Source organism: Haliotis rubra, unplaced genomic scaffold, assembly GCF_003918875.1.
Source record: "Haliotis rubra isolate DU_JTF1 unplaced genomic scaffold, ASM391887v1 Scf95, whole genome shotgun sequence".
Classification (NCBI taxonomy): Eukaryota; Metazoa; Mollusca; class Gastropoda; order Lepetellida; family Haliotidae; genus Haliotis; species Haliotis rubra.
This window is the reverse complement of record NW_025767690.1, coordinates 422,809-437,971: the sequence shown is the minus strand read 5'-3', so window position 1 is coordinate 437,971 and position 15,163 is coordinate 422,809. Positions and strand designations below refer to the sequence as shown.

The window sequence follows — 15,163 nt, the reverse complement described above, 5'->3', positions numbered from 1 at the left end:
ATTTTTACAGCATGGTAATGGCTACTTAAATGTGTTTTTATGAAACTATAAAATTTCACTTGCTTGATTTTTTGGTTTAAAAAAATCAAATTATTGCAATTGTTGGGCCATTTATTGAGTTTCATTCACTTCTAAAAATGCCCCAAAAATTCAGTTTCAGTCAAAATGTAAAAATATTATTTTATTAAGTTATATTTGGTGGTTTGTGGTGAAAAGGACATTGAACAATACACTTCAAGGTCTTTTGGACATGGGCGGTGGGGTAGCCTAGTGGTTAAAGCGTTCGCTCGTCACGCCGAAGGCCCGGGTTTGATTCCCCACATGGGTACAACTTGTGAAGCCTATTTCTGGTGTCCCCCGCCGTGATATTGCTGGAATATTGCTAAAACGGCGTAAAACCATACTCAGCCAGCCAGCTTTTGGACATATCTAAGTCTTATCATCATACCTATAGGTCTTTGTGTCACCCAAGGGTAAAAACATATAAAAATTCTACTTTAAGCACACAAAAAAGGGCCACAACTCCGAAATGTGAATGTTTTTTCTTTCTGAAATAATAGTCAACAATCTTGAGATATATTCACTCAGTTGTCAAACATTTATGTACTTATGTACAGAAATAAAGACTATTATGACTATTTTATCAAGCACATTTGGTCTTCTAGGTTAGCAAAAGGTTGCATAGGGTAGCCATGTTTGCAAGTGCACTATGGATTTTAGGGGATTTTTAGTATGTTATGTAGGAAGGTTTGTAGAACATAACTGCCAAGTTTCATTTCTTCATCATTTTCTTTTCGACCTTTTTGCTAATTTGACTGTCCTATATCTAATCTGGACGGTGATTCATATCATGAGCATCTATCTACGTCATAGAGATACAATGACATGAATTAAGGTCAGCGAGTGAGTGATTCGACGTCAGCGAGTCTGAGCTCAAGATCATGTTAGTCGCCTCAACCAACAAAGACTGATTGCTGTTGACCAGTTCTAACCTGGTTGTCAACAGGTCATCTTTCATGAGTATGTAGGAAATAGATTGCTGGCAAGTACATTAGTCAGCGACAGAATATATTTTTTGTAACAGCTTCCAGACGAAAGCACTTTTCTCCCTATGTCTTCACTGATGGAAGACAATAAAGCAGGCGTCATAGCGAGATCTGGGTGCAGTTACTTGTTTTCAGACACATCCATTTTCTCAGACTTATTATATGGTGAGAATCACAGAGGGTAGCTGGGCTGAGGTAACTGTCACCCGAACCTTGCGGGCCGCGATGGCTTTTATCATTAACCAAAAGTTTCATGTCTACATGTATATGAAAATAAGATGATTGTGCAGTGTGCAATGGACTGGTGTGGAAACGATAATATAAAAGAAGAGGAAATACATTGTAAATATCCTATTTCTGGTTTCAGTTATTCCAAGTGGGGGCGGTTGGGTAGCCTAGTTGTTAAAACGTTCGCTCGTAACGCCGGAGACACGGTGTTCGATTCCCCTCATGGGTACAATGGTTGAAACCCATTTCTGGTGTCCCCCGCCGTGATATTGCTGGAATATTGCTAAAACTCAGTCACTCACTCAAAGTTAGTGAACAACTAAACATGATAGACAACCTATTCGCATATACGTGGAGACATATGGATGAGATTCAATTTGGGATGACATGTTGTGGTTGTTTCATATGCCTTTGAATAACCAACCCGCTGCTAGTTTGTTATGACTGGAAAATGTCGTCAAACCATTAGTCTTATTGGGTACACGTGTTCGGTGGGGTAGCCTAGTGTATAAAGCGTTAGCACGTCACGCCGAAGACCCGGGTTCGATTCCCCACATGGGTGCAATGTGTGAAGCCCATTTCTAAGTGTGCCCCTCCGTGATATTGCTGGAATATTGCAAGAAGCGACCATGTGCCCTTTGTGTTTCCGTACGTACTTGTATACGTGTGTGTGTGTGTGTGTGTGTGTGTGTGTGTGCGCGCGTGCGTGCGTGCGTGTAGTGTGTGCTTGTTTTTGAAAGTGAAAATGACAGTTCCCCTCAAATCATTGGACATATATCCGCCAGCACGAAGCATTCGTACACCTTCGCCGGCTATAATGTAACCTTTCAATTTCACCATAAAGTTCAGGAAACTAAAATGTTGTAGAATATCCGTTTTTCTCTGAAAAAGGGTTCGGAATCATTACAGAGACCAAGTTAACCTTCAACCACATTCGAAAAGCAGAATACTTTCAAACAAACCAATATTCGTTTAAACCTGATACGATGAGCAAAACATACACAATCTTTGCTCTCTGAGTATCTCGCCTTTAGTTATTCGTCCAGTGAATCAGGCGTTAAACAAGCTGTTGCACCGCACGCAAATAAATGTACTTAAGATGAAAAATATATGTGTTTGTTTGGGATGGCCCTAATTATATAATCGCGCGACGAAGCGTTCAGTGTTTCCTTTCAAGCCAAAGTCTCTGCTCGAAGGATGATTGGTGAACTGTCAGTCCACTGAGAGACACGCTGAGATTTTATGATGTGCTAAAAGAACATTTCACTTGCTGTCATGTCGATAAAACATCTCATGCAGAAACAAATCCACAGATGTATAGACGGTAAGGTAAGACACAGTACGGAACGAGTGAGTTGGTAAAACGTGTTTTACGCTCCAGTCAGCTCGGTAAACGAGGGTACATAAGACAGTTTAGAATCTGGAATATGAAGGTTGTTGTCTTGCTTACATGGGAGACAATGGCATTGATCTGTGTGTGATGAATCCCCATGTGGAGATGCGGGTTAGAACTGGTCTTCAGTAACCCATGATTGTCGTAAGAGGAGATATTAGTTGGAATATTGAAGAGTGCGGCGTAAAAATACACTCACTCACTCACTCACTCAAAAGAAACGCATCATGAAAATAGCAATTTCATGTAGCAATGAATTAAAACGTGATTCATTTTACAAAAGGTTTTGCTTTGTTTATGAGTCCTATGGTGTCTATGTTTTGAAACATCACAACAAAACGCACCATCCGTAAAATACCCGTATTTAACAGCATGATTTTCACTTTCGGCGTGTAGTGTCACAGAATACACAATTCACATGCAATGCACGTGAAGGTTGGGGATCAGATAGTCTCAATGATTGGTATGAAAGGTTGATCGCTGTCTGTCGATTATTCACTGTATTTGGAATATTGTTGACGAACGCAAAATGTCACGTCTAAGTGAAGCCAACCGTCATATCGCCATTGGTTTGCTTGAAGCTGGCCAGTCTCAACGTGCAGTTGCCCGACGCATGTATGTACACCAAAGCACCATTTCACGGCTCTGGGAGAGATATCGCCGGCAGAATTCGGTAGCAGATGCCCCTCGCAGTGGGCGACCTCTGCGATCGCTACAACCGGGTACATCACCTGCGTCATCGAACAGCTACGGCGACCAGTACCGCTCGACAAATACCCGGATTGAGGAGGCTTTCTGTACAGACCGTCAGGAACAGGTTGAGAGAGGCTGGTTTACGTGCCAGAAGACCTTATTTTGGCCCTGTGCTTCGACAACAACATCGTCCACATCGAGTTCAATGGTGCACCAACGTTCAGGCCTGGAACCTACCGAATTGGCGTAGAATCTGGTTCAGTGATGAATCACGATTTCTATTGGAACGACGCGATGGAAGAATGTGAGTGTACAGACGTCGACGTGAACGTTTTGCCGACGCTTGCGTTCCCCAGGTGGACAGATTCGGCCGGGGCAGTGTTATGATGTGGGGAGCAATCACCTGCCGTAGGAGAAGTGATTTGGTGATGATCCAGGGCAACCTGACAGCTCAAAGGTACTGTGACGAAATCCTACGCCCACACCTCCTTCCAATCATTGATCGCCAGAGGGAGTTGTTTCAACAGGACAATGCCAGGCCCCACACAGCACGTCACACTAGAGACTTCCTCCAGAACCACAACATCAATGTGCTCCCCTGGCCCTCAAGATCACCGGACTTAAACCCGATCGAACATCTGTGGGATGCCCTGGACAGACCGGTGCGACGCCGTAACCCTCAGCCCCTGACACTTCAGCAACTCGCACAGGCACTACAGGCAGAGTGGGCTGCGATTGGGCAACACGAGATTCTGAGACTTATTCGTCCGATGCCGAGGCGATGCCGTGCAGTTCTGGATGCCCGCGGTGGTCACACGAGGTGTTGACTTCAGCGCCACAACACGTCTCCATGTGACACTCAAACTGACTTTCCTCGAGTTGTTGCCAAAGACGCATAAGTCTGCTTTCCCAGTGTGCAATTTCGCAATATTTTATTGACTCATAAACCTACAAGATGTTCAAAATAAACATAAAAATACAGTTCCTATATGCGTTTCTTTTTTGGGAGAGTATAAAAAGGCTCGATTATCTCCAAAACAGATTTCATAGGATATAAAAGGCGAAAGTGTGATAAATATTGTATGAATGAACATTTAAATACATTGATGACCAGCGTTTGAATTAATTTTGAAAAATCACTGGCCAGGAGGGCTAGTTGAGTAAAAATGTTGCTAGTCCACATCATACTTCACTGGCCCTGGAAAATATCAATATCCGAAACCACATCGGTCAGAACTGGTTTGATAATTGATTATGGTAAGCTATTGTCGCCCCTTGGAATCAACATACATCCAACAATCACAAAAACTAAGATTTCTCCAACATATTCAGGTGCATTAAATAAAGAATAAATTATCTGAGATTTTGAGCTAGCCAGTCGGGATAGCTTTAACAATATATTACTGGCCCGATTCTCAATCACTTAGCTTTAACCAGTAGATATTTCGAAAGCTGTTGATGACACCGGGTGTTCATGAAGAGACCTAGAGTAAACACTTCATGATCTACCGGTACCATCCGCCTCTTACTCTTATAGAAAGAGTTTGTTTCATAACAGTAACCTATGTATTTTCAGCGTACGCTCGAAAAACATGCATGGACAATGGCCAGTGGTACAGCCATCCTAAGGTGCCCAACAAACCCTGGACAGATTACACAGCATGCTCCAAATTACAGGTGAGTGAACCGGGAGCTTGGCTACTGTTTCTAGTACCCAGCATCGAACGGGCTAGAACTGGTTTTCAGCAAGCCATGCTTTACGTAAGATCCGATTAACAGGATCGGGGGGTCAGGCTCGCTGACTTTCATCGTATCCCAACCGAGTAGATCGATCTGTTAATAAATTCTGTATGTTGATCACTCCTTAATGAGTCGTAAAGGGCATCACGATATCTGTGATGAACCCGTGAAAATGGAGTTGGAATTGAGCTTCAGCAACCCATGCTTGTCGTAAAAGGCGACTAACGGGATCGGGTGGTCAGACTTGCTGACTTGGTTGACACATGTCATCGTATTCCAGTTTCGTAGATCGATGCTCATGATGTCAATCACTGGATTGTCTGGTCCAGACTATTATTTACAGACAGACGCTATATTGCTGGAAAGTTGCTGGGTGCGGCGTTAAACAACAAACCAACCATCAATGGATACGAAAGCACAAAGCATTCGTATACTTGCACTAATAATATAACTTTCAACTTTCAAATACAACCTCACACGATAATCAAAACGTACGGAGTACATGCCATCTGTTACTCCGCTTACACCATCCAGCTTTTTGTGCGAAGACATCCGACTCCAGTTTCATTTAGTGATTTAATTTGCAAATGTCATATAGATGAAAAACTGTTAATGCATTGAAAGAGAATTCTGTACAAACCTAAACGTAGCTGATTTTAGTTTTGCTTTGTCAGGAAAGCAAGCATTTCTTTCGGATATATTTAAGGAAAGACATGTTTATATGTTTCGGTTCAAACGAAAAGTTCTAAACATTTCAATTCTCACAATTCAAAGTATCGTCGATACCTGGAAGAAGAATTTTTACCCGTGAAAATCCAAGTTAAAATTGGTCTTCAGCAGCCCATGCTTGTCGTAAAAGGAGAGTAACGGGATCGGTAGGTCAGGCTCACTGACTTGATGGACACGTGTCACCGTATTCCAGTTTTATAGATCTATGCTCATGATGTCAGTCACTGGATTGACTTGTCCAAATATTTACAGGTGCATTTTTCAGATGGTTTGTTGTTTAACGCCGCATTCAGCAATATTCCATCTATATGGCAGCGGTCTGTAAATAATCGAGTTTGGACCGGACAATCCAGTGATCAACATTGATTATTTACAAACACCGCCATACAGATGAACCGCGAACGTTGTTTACATGGTGACGTCCAGAATCGAAATAGCAGTAAGAGAATTCTTGTTTATGTCCTTTTCAGGAAGAACGAGATGTAATCATGGTGTACATTTCCGGGTACTCCTTGTCAATCATTCTCTGTGTCTTGGGAGTCATCATCTTCAACATGTTCAGGTGAGCAAACTACGATACTGTGTTTGCTAATGATAGTTCCTTCCATAACCCTTCATTACTATTACATTAAAGAATTTATGTCCTTTAAGTATTCTTTAGAATTGGTCTTCAGCAACCAATGCTTGTCATAAGAGGCGACAAACTGGATCGGGTGGTCAGGCTCGCTGACTTGGTTGACACCTGTCATCGTATCCCAATTGCATAGATCGATGCTCACAATGGTGATCACTAGATTGTCTGGTCCAGACTCGATTATTTTACAGACCGCCACCTTATAACTGGAATATTGTTGGGTGCGGAGTTAAACAACAATCGATCAATCAAACTTAAATATTCTACTGCTGACCAGTATATATTTAAATTCATATTTAAATCTGTTGTGATTCTCATTTTTAATGCTTCAAAATAACCAGACATTACTGTCTAGTTTGTCGTGGATGTACCTCGTAACATATGTAATAAATGCAATATCATATTCATCATTTGTGACGCAGGTAAAAGGTTACAATACCATTTTAGAATGAGGAAGCCTTACCGATCACGGTGTAAGGATGCCACAAAATACGAATCCATTGATTGAGCCTAATAACCCGCTGGTAACCCTCTGCGGTATTCTTTGGAAATTACGCATTTTCCATCAAATGACGAAATCCCACAGAATAAACAAGGATTAAAAGGTGTTCACCTTTGTATGACCCGTGAAAATCCGGGTTAGAATTGGTCTTTAGCAAACTTTTCTTGTCGTAAAAGGCAACTAACGGGATCAGATGGTCAGGATCGCTGAGTTGGTGCATACGTCTCTTCGAACCATGTCATCGAACCATGCTCATGGTGTTGATTACTGGATTGTCTGGTCCAGATTCGATTATTTACAGACCCCTGCCATATAGCTGGAATAGTGCTGAATGCGGCGTTAAACAACAAGCAACAACCTTTGAGGGTTTGTGTGTGTTAGTGGTGGTCCGATTAATTGAAAAAATCGAAGATTGGTCGCAGTGGCCAAACGAACAAGCAATCGATCACATTTTCTCATAATCGAACACAAACGATTTTGGAACCGCTGTAATAGAGTTTGAAATACTTGATGATGGAACATATCTAGGACGTTGTCAGGGCCTGAAAACGTGTTTATTTCTAAGAAAACTCACTTCACTCTCTGAAAAGTCATGACTGAATATTTCTTGAAGAATCTGGGAAGTTAATGTTACACTGGAACTGAATCAATTAAACTGGATGTGAAATCTGCAAATGTAATTTGTGCAGTTTCTAAAAACAACAACAGAGAACCAAATGTTTTTTTCTTTATACCTATCTGCAACTACAACCTGAATAGGAAAATCTAAAAAATGACGCTAACCAATTTTTTTTCGATGATTGGTCGTTGGTAGTGAACCAATCATCAATTGTAAGATTTCAACCAATTCCCAACACTAGTGTGTGTGTGTGTCTGTCTGCCTCTATTTGTGAAGAACTAAGGTGTTTTGTGAATACACAATGCCATTTGGAAAGGTGTTTTGGTTAACCAAATGTCAGTACGGTGTCTCGATGTGGACACAAGAGTGGATTTCCGTGTCAGCGTAGGCCCCCAGCTAACTATGCTGGTCGTGAGTCCGATATACTGGATTGGGTATTTACATTGACGCACCTCGTCAACAGCGTCTCATCGTACCCCATCGAAGTATACGTTGTATACGTTGTAACTACAAGGTCAAACCTCACGGGGACGCAGGTGTTCCCACTACACGTGGTGAACTTCTTCGTTAAGTCAAACAGGAAGGAGACTCGACAACTATCTTTACTCCAGACAGGGAAGACAATACACAGAATCTGACACGGTAGATAACACGGATCGGTATTGGCAAAACTGTGAACTAATAGCTTGACCAAGGTGCACTAATCACCTCTTATATAGAAAAACATTTCCAATAATGATTCGTATGACCAAATAATTAAGCCAGTGCAAAGAATACCAAGTCTTGGCTATCCTTAGAAACACATTCAGTTTGGTGTATAGAGGAAATTAGCTATGAATCTACCGCCTGAAAATATATAATGCAAGCTCATGGTCTATAAGCACCTACAACGCACATATATGATTTGATTTGTCGCCTTGTGTATCAAGTTCTTGTGTATTTTGTTTAAATGATATATGTACTGGTGAGGTTATTGATATAAGCAAAGTTCTGCTTGTTTATCAAACCAGATTCTTTAGGAATAAAGCTATGTTTTAATCATAATGTTGCCCGTATTACACAGTACTCTTTGCTAATCAGGGTTTCCGCAGCCGATTGTGTCAGCATGCGCTGTTCTTTGACAATGACATCATTGTTTTAAATTCCGAACAGAAGGTTTATCAATTTTATCAAACGCTTCACAATGACATGTAAGTGGATATGTTTGTGACGACATATCTTTATTCCTCATTCCTGGGGATCTTCAGGACCGTTGGGGGTTTGCAAAGGACCCTTTGTTGTACATTTAAGTTTCATAAATAAATGTTAGAGTACCACCCGTATCGCAGGATTTGCTTACAATTTTTATGAGCATCTGACGTCGTCTTGTCAAACGGATTAAATATACTCTGGTGTGTTTAATTAAAAACCTACAGTTTCATTTTATTACATATGTAAGTTTTTTATTATCAACGTCAAGAGACAATTGAAATGTACGACATAAATGTAAATATTTGACTATAATGGTTGCATTTACATGAGAAATCGCGTTGAGTCAGATATGTTTTCAAATGCTCCCTTCCTGAACCTCTAAAATATATTTTTACCTTATAAGTACAAATTATTTTTTGGTGAAAAGTGAAAAATATGGCTTGTGTTCAAACCAGCAATAACCAATTCTCACTTTTGTGATTAAAAGCGCCAAAACCTTTCAACATACCCACGAAATCTCTGCTTAAAGTAGAATTGATTGTATCCGACGATATCATAGACATGTGCGGATGAATGACTATGAAGGTACTTACCAGGTGTTAACGTATCCTGCCCCACATGTTGCACACTTCATATACCCCACCCCCCCCCACCCCACCCCGCATATGATCGCATATGACCAACTAGTGCTAACTTAAAAAATACAAAAACAAAACACAAAACCAAATATAAAGTACCAACCAAACCATCCCGTAGTTCATCCCCTACCACTTCTGGCAAATTTCCGATTTCAAAATCATACAAATTTAATTCTGTAATCCTAACGGTATTCGTCAATTTCAGCTGAAACTTGGGCCCGTGTTACACGCATGGTACACGCGCGTGTGTCTCGTGGCACACCCGCGTGACAGGGTACTCAAACGCGCTGTACACCCGTTGCAACACCCATTTCAGATGTGTGTTACACGCATTCTCAGCGTGAAAGGGGAATGAACTTTTAGGCAGTAGTGTAAACAAATGCAAATGGTAAGTCAGTTGTTCACCTTAGATATATCGGGAACGTGTGACACAAGTCAAAATTGCATCGGAAATTATTTTTGTCACTGATGCGTCAATTTTTATGATTTCTTCATCGTTTCTGATCATTTTATAAAGATTTACTGAGGCCTTGAATGTTAAATTGTAACTTTGATCCAAGCAAGACTTGTGTGCCGCTCTTTGGGATCTTCGTAAAAAGACAATGCTCTGTTGTACCTCAATTGTCATGAAATCTAAACACCAAAGGCTGGAGCTGTCAGGAAAATCCTCAACATGACGGGAAGTTGACTATTGGAGAGTTAAAATCATCCATCTTGTCATCAGCCTTGGAAGATGCTTTATTGAAAGATGGCAAGTTTGCAATGGTAACGGTGCACTCTTGGTGAAAACATTTTTTTTTTCATTTCACGACTTAAAAGGGATGATATGTTAACCTGAAGCTAGAGCAGCTGTCCACAGGAATATTGATGACTCAATCTGAGCCAGTGGTGACGTGACAAGGGCTTTGATGTCTTCATTATCCAGGGTTCATACCTTTGTCGATATCAGAATCAAAGGAGCTCATCACTCATCTTCCTTTATAAATGTCAATTGCAAACGTTTGTTTGTTAATCGCAAGGATTAACCATCATCCTTAATACAATCAAGGGAGGATTTTCTTAAATTAACAGAAAGTATTTAACACAAGTGGGTTTTGATACCATGTGGATTCTTATAAATTCTCATCATTTGCTTGCATTAATACATTCTCTGAAAAGAACCAAGTTCAATTGTGTCCAAACATTTGATATTTCAGCTGCACCCCTTTCACACAATACAAATATAAGGTAACACGTTGTCCCTTTATCCAATGGGCGTTTGTCACCAAAATAAATGCTGTCCTCAAAGCTTCAGATATCGTCTGAAAAATGTCATCTGAAGTTTGTTGGTTTGTGTGCTTAACGCTGCACTCATCAATCTTACAGCTATATGACGGTGTTCTGTAAATATAAGTCTGGACCAGACAATCCAGTGATCGATAACATGAGCATTGATCTACCCAGTAGGAATATGATGACATGTGTCAACTAAGTCAGCGAGCCTGACCACCCGATCCCGTTAGTCGCCTCAAGGCAAGTACGGACTGCTGAATGAGTGAGTTTAGTTTTAAGCCGCACTCAGCAATATTCCAGCTATATGGCGGCGGTATGCGTAATCACGTCTGGACCAGACAGTCCAGTGATCAACAGCATGAGCATCGATCTACGCAGTTGGGTTACGATGACACGTATCAGCAACGTCAGCGAGCCTGACCACCCGATCCCGTTAGTCGCCTCTTACGACAAGCATGGGTGACTGAAGATCAATTCTAACCCGGAACTGCACGGATCTTACAGGATTCTTTAACCGGAATTAAATAATGGATTCTACAAACATTAAAACAGCGTCGTGTTCATGCAACTTTTGCTCAGAATCCGCTTGAGCATAACAAGGTTTCAACATTCGCAATGACTTCGTAAAGCTTCAAGAAGCCTTTAGGACTCCATATTTTGCATACCAGTGACCAAAAAGTTGCCCGATACAGTTCCGTGTTGACTTGTACCATTTTGGTCCCATGTCTGTTTCTGGTGAACAATTGTAGTGCCTTTGCATGTGTTTGTCACATAGGCCACCGATTGTGCAGGAACCTTGTACCTTTTCGGTTTTCACTATGTAACAATAGTAATTAACCTGGTATTGTCACTACATAATAGCGCTTCATGAACACATGATCATGACATACTCTGAATCGTGCAAATGAGTTATGATAATGAAAGTGAGTGACTTAAAACTTAAAGTCACATCGACAATATTTCAGCCATATCGTGACTACAACAAGTTTTTAACTTCATCATAAATACATGTAAATCACTAAAAGCCTGTCAACGAAGGAAAGTAAACCCGAGTAGATCACAGACTCAAGAAATAAAACTAGTGTCTATCACTAAAACTTTATTTTTAATTAGGACAATACAATATACGCAACGGGCTATATATCGCCAGCAACCGAAGGTAGTTCACCATACTAGGGACCATGGGGACTTACAGTATATTTGCTACCTGCATATGATAATGAAAGTGGTTGTGTCGCTTTTAATTAATATGAAGAGAAAATTTGGAATCTACGAGTGCTAGGATTGCATAATTGGTTATAAATTGCCGAATTGTTATTTTTATTCTCGCAGTGTTAAGACTATCACAGCAAATCTGACCTATTTTTATGAATATAAAGGGTATTTTTGCATTCTCGTTTAATCATTTTAAACATGTAATAAAAACGCATATTTGATACCAAATCTGCCATGCTCATTGAAACCGAGTTCTAAAGACATATTTTTATGCATCAATTAATCTAAATCAGACCACTGAAATTGCAGCACCATTACAGACTGTAGATATTTTGCATTATTACATGGCAACACCTGGACTGGTCCCCATGTGCTTTTGCGATATTATAGGATATTTAGGATATTTATATAGCGCACATATCCACGCAACTAGTGCATGCTCAAGGCGCTCGCATTATTTCCCTCGATCATTGGATGTCAATCTCAACGGCACATCGTATTATCAATCTAGGATAGGGACCTTAACCCCTTCTGCAAATAGCACACTATGTCGTATCGCATACCTTCCGTGCTATGTGTGCCTTGTAACCCTTTATCTATCTTCCACAAACCAATCACAAAATTACACTTATCGATTGCCCGTGAACGCGGCGAATCGAATCCGTCTCTAAACTATCAATGATGTTTACAGGAAAAAAACAATATTCAAATATTGTTAACACCATCAACAAACAGTGAGTGAGTGAGTTTGGTTTTACACCACTTTTAGAAATATTCCAGCAATATCACGGCAAAGGACACCAGAAATGGGCCTCACACATTGTACCCATGTGGAGAATCGAACCCGGGCCTTCGGCGTACTAAAACAAACAGAATGCCCTATTTTCATAATAATAATTCAAAATATGGATGGTGATTAATTAGAGCGAACATGGATTTCGAACTCACGATCTGCGGATTATAGCTCAACTAAGGGACGTAACTCTAGAAACCATGATGACTTCTTTGAACTTAATGTTTGTTTCAGACAACTGAAGTGCAGTCGGGTGACCATGCATCAGCATCTGTTCATATCCTACATCCTGACTGGAACGATGTGGATTGTCACCTACACCACTGTACCCATGAAACCAGAGATCCTCCACAGCAACCCGGTAGGTACCAATTAGCATACAACACTGTACCCATGCACCCAAAGGAGGTCGGTATTTACCAATTAGCATACACCACGCACCCATGCAACCAATGGAGGTCGGTAGGTACCAATTAGCATACAACACTGTACCCATGTACCCAATGGAGGTCGGTATTTACCAATTAGCATACAACACTGTACCCATGCACTCAATGGAGGTCGGTAGGTACCAATTAACATACAACACTGTACCCATGTACCCAATGGATGTCGGTATTTACCAATTAGCATACAACACTGTACCCATGCACTCAATGGAGGTCGATAGGTACCAATTAACATACAACACTGTACCCATGCACCCAATGGAGGTCGGTATTTACCAATTAGCATACAACACTGTACCCATGCACCCAATGGAGGTCGGTATTTACCAATTAGCATACAACACTGTACCCATGCACCAAATGGAGGTCGATAGGTACCAATTAACATACAACACTGTACCCATGCAACCAATGGAGGTCGGTAGGTACCAATTAACATACAACACTGTACCCATGCACCCACTGGAGGTCGGTATTGACCAATTAACATACAACACTGTACCCATGCAACCAATGGAGGTCGGTAGGTACCAATTAGCATACAACACTGTACCCATGCACCCAATGGAGGTCGGTATTTACCAATTAGCATACAACACTGTACCCATGCACCCATGCATTTACCAAATGGAGGTCGGTTAACATACAACACTGTACCCATGCAACCAATGGAGGTCGGTAGGTACCAATTAACATACAACACTGTACCCATGCACCCAATGGAGGTCGGTAGGTACCAATTAACATACAACACTGTACCCATGCAACCAATGGAGGTCGGTAGGTACCAATTAGCATACAACACTGTACCCATGCAACCAATGGAGGTCGGTATTGACCAATTAACATACAACACTGTACCCATGCAACCAATGGAGGTCGGTAGGTACCAATTAATATACAACACTGTACCCATACAATCAATGGAGGTCGGTAGGTACCAATCAACATACAACACTGTACCCATGCAACCAATGGAGGTCGGTAGGTACCAATTAACATACAACACGCACCCATGCAACCAATGGAGGTCGGTAGGTACCAATTAGCATACAACACGCACCCATGCAACCAATGGAAGTCGGTAGGTACCAATTAATATACAACACTGTACCCATACAATCAATGGAGGTCGGTATTTACCAATTAACATACAACACGCACCCATGCAACCAATGGAGGTCGGTAGGTACCAATTACTATACAACACTGTACCCATACAATCTATGGAGGTCGGTAGGTACCAATTAATATACAACACTGTACCCATACAATCAATGGAGGTCGGTATTTACCGATTAACATACAACACGCACCCATGCAACCAATGGAGGTCGGTAGGTACCAATTAACATACAACACTGTACCCATACAATCTATGGAGGTCGGTAGGTACCAATTAATATACAACACTGTACCCATGCAACCAATGGAGGTCGGTAGGTACCAATTAACATACAACACGCACCCATGCAACCAATGGAGGTCGGTAGGTATCAATTAACATACAACACGCACCCATGCAACCGATGGAGGTCGGTAGGTACCAATTAACATACATCACTGTACCCATGCACCCAATGGAAGTCGGTAGGTACCAATTAGCATACAACACTGTACCCATGCAACCAATGGAGTCGGTAGGTACCGATTAACATACAACACGCACCCATGCAACCAATGGAGGTCGGTAGGTACCAATTAACATACATCACTGTACCCATGCAACCAATGGAGGTTGCTAGGTACAAACTAACATACACCACGGACCCATGCAACCAATGGAGGTCGGTATTTACCAATTAGCATACAACACGCACCCATGCAACCGATGGATGTCGGTAGGTACCAATTAACATACATCACTGTACCAATGCAACCAGAGATCCTCCAAAGCAACTCGGTAGGTACTATTTACCCCCAAGCCTGCCATACCAGAAAATAAGATCGTAAAAGACAGAATAGAGGATCAGGTCTTTGAATGACATTTAGAAGTGGTAAACATGAGGAAGAGAGTTTTT

At 41.3% G+C, this 15,163-nt stretch overlaps 1 protein-coding gene across 1 annotated transcript in view; it reads left to right on the top strand.

The window, feature by feature from the left end:
* LOC124264901 (calcitonin receptor-like) overlaps positions 1 to 15,163 on the top strand; it is a gene marked incomplete at its 5' end in the record, with an annotated part of 52,445 nt that overhangs the window by 15,236 nt on the left and 22,046 nt on the right. Inside the window, 3 exons of the mRNA XM_046699683.1 lie at positions 4,937 to 5,037; positions 6,300 to 6,391; positions 12,928 to 13,003. Coding sequence (XP_046555639.1) covers positions 4,937 to 5,037; positions 6,300 to 6,391; positions 12,928 to 13,003 — 269 coding nt within the window. The remainder of the gene's footprint in view (positions 1 to 4,936; positions 5,038 to 6,299; positions 6,392 to 12,927; positions 13,004 to 15,163) is intronic.